Consider the following 5610-nt stretch of genomic DNA (forward strand, 5'->3'; position numbering starts at 1 on the left):
CATATTTTTCATTGGCCTCCGGTATGGATATCAATATCACGTAGTGCCGAATAGGTTTCACAGTTTTCAATAGAATTGGACTTCTTATTTTCATTAACATTTTGTTTAATCTTTAAATCGCCTGAATAACAAAGAACAGTTTGGTTTGAAAGTCCTAGGTTCGAATCCAGTTTATATAGAACTTTTAATGCAGGTTTTCGTCTGAAGGACGGTTACCCAGACTCCCAAAATTTCATTGTTTTGATAATAATAAAAACTACATATAGACATCATTTTGACGAATATTTAAGTACATTAAATTATGTGATTATTAAAAGTGTCTCAAATCCTGTAAAATATTTTTTTTTATCGAAATAAGACCTGTTTTCTCTTCTTATGAAATTTATTTGGACCATCACACCGTATTTTTTGCGATTACTTTCTTAAAATAGAAACCATAAACAATTTCTAAATATAATTCTGCTTCTAAAACCTGTATTCTTCTGTGTATCTACAAAATATTATTTGCGCTTAGAAGGTTTATATTGTTTGGGTCGTTAGGTATTTCAAGAATTATACGTATAACTTTGGAAATAAATACGTATACTGTTTGATGGAAAAGTCATTGGATTATAAATATATTAAGCTCATACATATCACATAAACTCTGGATAATTTTATCTGTTGTGCAAACTGTCTCTCAGAAACGTAATCATTCTCCACTCCGTTATCTGATTGTATTCTGATATCGCTCACAAACTGAATCAAGAGTTATTGGAGGTGACAGAGCTAAAAATAAAAGTAATGGCTGAAACCAGAAAAAAACATAAAATATCTTGATGCGTACATGCATAATCGTGTCATATATTTATTAACACATTTCCCTTAAAACAATAAATAGGTGTCAGTGTTTGACAGTCTGTTATTCACTGTTGTCTTGCAGATGTTCAAAGCAGATATTTCGAATAGGATTGCTCCTATTGAATATTTCATTAGAATTTCTTAGTCATAACCAATACACGATGGTCACGAAGATCAACAGAATTCCGTCTATGCCATAAATATTGCATAAATGATGTGATTATTAAAAGTGTCTCAAATCCTATAAAAACTTTTTGGACCATTGCATCGTTTACGGTCATTTTCTAAAAACAGAAACCAAAAACAGAGAGATCACTTCGCTTATTGGAGCCTTGATATAGTCATTTATAATGACTTGAAAAGTTTCTATGTTTGCTCTGTAGAACTCGATTTCCCAATTGTGTATAAGAAATTAAAGGAAAGCACAAAAAACCTTGCACGTTCATTTTACGAACCTTCGTGGGCTTGGGGAGTTAAAAAAATCCTCCATCACCTCGAAATGGGAAACAAACTTGTCTTACAGACAGTTCTCAACACTCATCGCATGCATTAAAGTTGTTCGAATATCTTTCTAACACATGATTTATGTTAGAAACTCTCAGAGAGTTCAACTGTCGCAGAGTGTTTAAATGTTATCTAATATGTTCTGGTTAAAGTCTGTTTTTTTTTTTCATTCTTCGTATTAGTTCGGTTTAGCTCTACATCTTGAAATTTATCATGCGTTTTAGCTTTTTGTTTCAGTTAATATCTATTTGTATCGATTCTATACTAATGAAAACAATAAAATGAAACTCACTGCATGTAGAGCCATCACATATAGAATTTCAAGTAGCATATGCACTGAAATAAAATAATGTAAATAATTCAGCATCACTCACACTGATATTAAATAAATTAAATAATTATTTAATTATTTAATTTATTTAATAATTACGAAAGGGTTATTTATATATTTATCTGTGTGGATGACAAAATTTAAATATTAAAGGGAACAAAAGTCATATTTTAACTGCATGTCTTTCCACTACTAGTAGTGGAAAAATATATGAGTTTTGTAATAATTCCAGAAGTGATAAAATTTCTTGAAATAGTTATAAGACGAGGAAACAATAACGAAATATATAAATAACCCTTTACATTTTTGATAATCATCTTTTATTGGTGATTGAGAAGCACATACAAACTAAGTAAATAAATAATACTTATTACGTATGGTGGCGCCACTCTTTTGATCAAACTATTCACCGCGAATTTAGAATATTCCTGTACTATGCGCATGCTCGTATGTCACAGGACAGTTTTCTTTTGCCGCAATTTCATAAGTAGAGTTTTCTCCTATGCGTATGGTCTTCAACTTACTGCTATGTGAATAAAGATGAATAGCATAACTGTCTTTTAATTTTGCAACAACCTTTTCTGTTTGCGAAGGATTAAAATAATTTTGCCAATTTGTCCAATCAAAGACAAAGGCTGCTTCTTTGTTAAAAACAGTTAAATTGCAATTATTATTCGAAGCCTGTTTTATGAACTTTACTCCACAACGAGATCTCAGAATTCGTTCGGTAAGGCGAGGACCATTATATGCCCACATGTCACTTCTGTAGGTTTCAGAAAATTCTTGGAGACAACTTTCTAAAAAAGGCTGACGTCTATCAAGAATGAGAATTCCATTTGAGACCATTGAATCAGTTTCTTTAAAAAGTGCGTTTCTAATTCCCTCTAATGATTTCAGTAGAACAACATCTAAGTCAAGGTAAATCCCTCCGTACTTCCACAGACAACCAATTCGCAATGCATCACTGAGATGAGCAACCTTAAAGAAACTATTTCTCCACTCAGAATTGTCATACCAGTCTAAAAGTGGAGTATTTTTCAGCATTTCCCGTGCTTTTAGAGTGTACAAATGTACATTAGGATATTCGTTATTTATGGTGGTCATAAGGGAAGTCATTTGTGTATTATCACTGGTGAAAAACACAATTACTTTCATATTATGGTTGTTTTTGGCTGCAGCCTCAACTGAACACATCTGTCGACCATTCAAGAAAGGTTTGCTCGAAGTCTCCAAGAAGAATATTTGAAAAGAATTTGAAGTGATAATACTCGGCCAATTATCTGAAAGAAAATCACGCTCATTAGCTACAAAGAAAACAAATTGGTTTTATGCTAAATTGATCATTAGCACGTTATTTGTATAACGTGCTAATGATCCTATAAATGAATCCTATAAAAATACTTAAAATATAAAAATACTATAAACATAGCTTTAGAAATTGTCGTAATTTGCTTCTAAAACGAAGTCGTGTGACATGCAATGAATAAGATTTCAATACAAATAATTAGGAGCCTCTGTAACTTTGTGATTAATAGCAGAACTGCCGATAGATGGGATGAAAGTTATGCATTAGATTCTAATCGCAATTACAGAAAGATTATCAATCGGTCACTGGTGTAAGGTTTTCTCGCTGAAAAAAAATTGCGTTTGAAGCGCGTGGACTCAGAAAAGCCACACACACACACACACACACACACACACACACACACACACACACACACACACACACACACACACACACACACACACACACACACACACACACACACACACACACACACACACACGAGACATGTATACATATCATACTAATTTCGATTAGGAATAGTAAATATTGGCAGTTGTATATCATATTCTAGTTACCTTGTTTTGGAGAGCCACATGCAAAAAAAAATCATTCATCTGTTGCGAATTTAAAGATCGAGAACAGATCAGTGTACCATTTCCAAAAGTTCCAATTTACATTTCCAAATTCAAATCACATTTCGAATCCATTTCAAATGAAAGTGTGTGGCCTACTCTCTCTGAGAAGTGAAAACTTGTTAGATATTCCATAGTTTATATTATAAATAGCTTGTATTAACATGAAGATTTGTTGAAGCAAAGAACTGAAATTAAAGATATGTAAAACAGTGATAATTTCCACAGTACACAGCCTCTGTAACTTTGTGATTAATAGCAGAACTGCCGATAGATGGGATGAAAGTTATGCATTAGATTCTAATCGCAATTACAGAAAGATTATCAATCGGTCACTGGTGTAAGGTTTTCTCGCTGAAAAAAAATTGCGTTTGAAGCGCGTGGACTCAGAAAAGCCACACACACACACACACACACACGCACACACACACACACACACACACACACACACACGAGACATGTATACATATCATACTAATTTCGATTAGGAATAGTAAATATTGGCAGTTGTATATCATATTCTAGTTACCTTGTTTTGGAGAGCCACATGCAAAAAAAAATCATTCATCTGTTGCGAATTTAAAGATCGAGAACAGATCAGTGTACCATTTCCAAAAGTTCCAATTTACATTTCCAAATTCAAATCACATTTCGAATCCATTTCAAATGAAAGTGTGTGGCCTACTCTCTCTGAGAAGTGAAAACTTGTTAGATATTCCATAGTTTATATTATAAATAGCTTGTATTAACATGAAGATTTGTTGAAGCAAAGAACTGAAATTAAAGATATGTAAAACAGTGATAATTTCCACAGTACTCTATGGCTCAGAATGCTGGATCTTAAAGAAAAAAGAAACCGGATAAACTCATTGCTTTTGAAATGAATTGCCTAAGAAAAATCAGTAGAACAAACTGGACAGAAAGAAAAACAAATGAAAACGTCAGAGAAGAACTTATCTTTAAAGACCCAATAATTACAGCACTAAAAAGAGCCAACTAAGCTGGTTTGGACATGTTTCTAAAATGAACCCAGGAAGACTACCAAACGTACTATTAAATGGCAGAATTGAAAGACAGCCCAGCAGAGGATGACCAAGAAAGAAATGGATTGACAACATTAAAGAAAGCACTCACTTACACTCCATAATTGAACTTCACAAAAAGAGAGCAGACAGAAAGAAATGGCAGAAAATCGTCTTTGAAGAACTCATCCCACCATGAACGGAAGAGAAGAAGAAGAAGAAGAAGAACATGAAGATTAAAATGGGCATGGATGTTTGTGATTGTCTGTGAAAATACTAGTGGTGGTGGTGGTGGTGGACGGTAGATGGCGATGGTGTAGTTGCGGTTCGTTGCAGCTGGTGGATTGAGTGGTGGAGATAGGATGTAGAGCAGATGCCCTCCCTCGATGAGTCTTTGGACTCCTTGGAGGTGTCACACATAATAATAATAATAATAATAATAATAATAAAATCATGTGAAATAGCATAGGTAACTTCGTAGTTACTCAAATTATAATTTACTGTAGAATTAAAATATTTTTTAATCAAAATTTGTTTTAATTTCTGGTGAAAATTATTTGATAAAAACGAAGGTGGTCATTTGAATATTCAATATATGAAGTCGATCATTGAAACCCTCACATAAAAGTTAGCATGACTTCCCATCTGACTTGAGGAAGACCATAAAATCTCTTCACACGAAACTAGCCGTTTCCTATGAAATCATTGTCTTTTTTTTCACCATAGTAAACAATGGTTAAGTTGTAAATACGAAAATGTTCATTAAGAAAAACTAAACTAAATGGAGAACAAATTTATATAATTAGAAATAAACAAGCAAGCGTGTGATCTATAATCTACAATATTAATTCTGACTCATGTTTACATCAGCATTCATCCTGTAATATTAGTTATCTCATAGGCTTATCTGAGGATAACATTATTTAGTTGCTGTTTTGTGGTTCAATTGACTTATTGAAAATAAGTTAAATATAACTATTTAAGTATTAGCAT

At 32.9% G+C, this 5610-nt stretch overlaps 1 protein-coding gene across 1 annotated transcript; it reads right to left on the bottom strand.

Annotated features, from left to right (window-relative positions):
- Nucleotides 1–2092: 2092 nt before the first annotated feature.
- Nucleotides 2093–2869, bottom strand: LOC150101640 (lactosylceramide 4-alpha-galactosyltransferase-like). Its single transcript, XM_090399870.1, has one exon. The coding sequence runs from the start codon at nt 2867–2869 to the stop codon at nt 2093–2095; it is 777 nt and encodes a 258-aa protein (XP_090255996.1).
- Between the last annotated feature and the right edge of the window lie 2741 nt (nt 2870–5610).

Source organism: Typopeltis vanoorti, chromosome 11 (assembly GCF_054136105.1).
Source record: "Typopeltis vanoorti isolate ZY-2024b chromosome 11, IOZ_Tvanoo_1.0, whole genome shotgun sequence".
Taxonomy (NCBI): domain Eukaryota; kingdom Metazoa; phylum Arthropoda; class Arachnida; order Uropygi; family Thelyphonidae; genus Typopeltis; species Typopeltis vanoorti.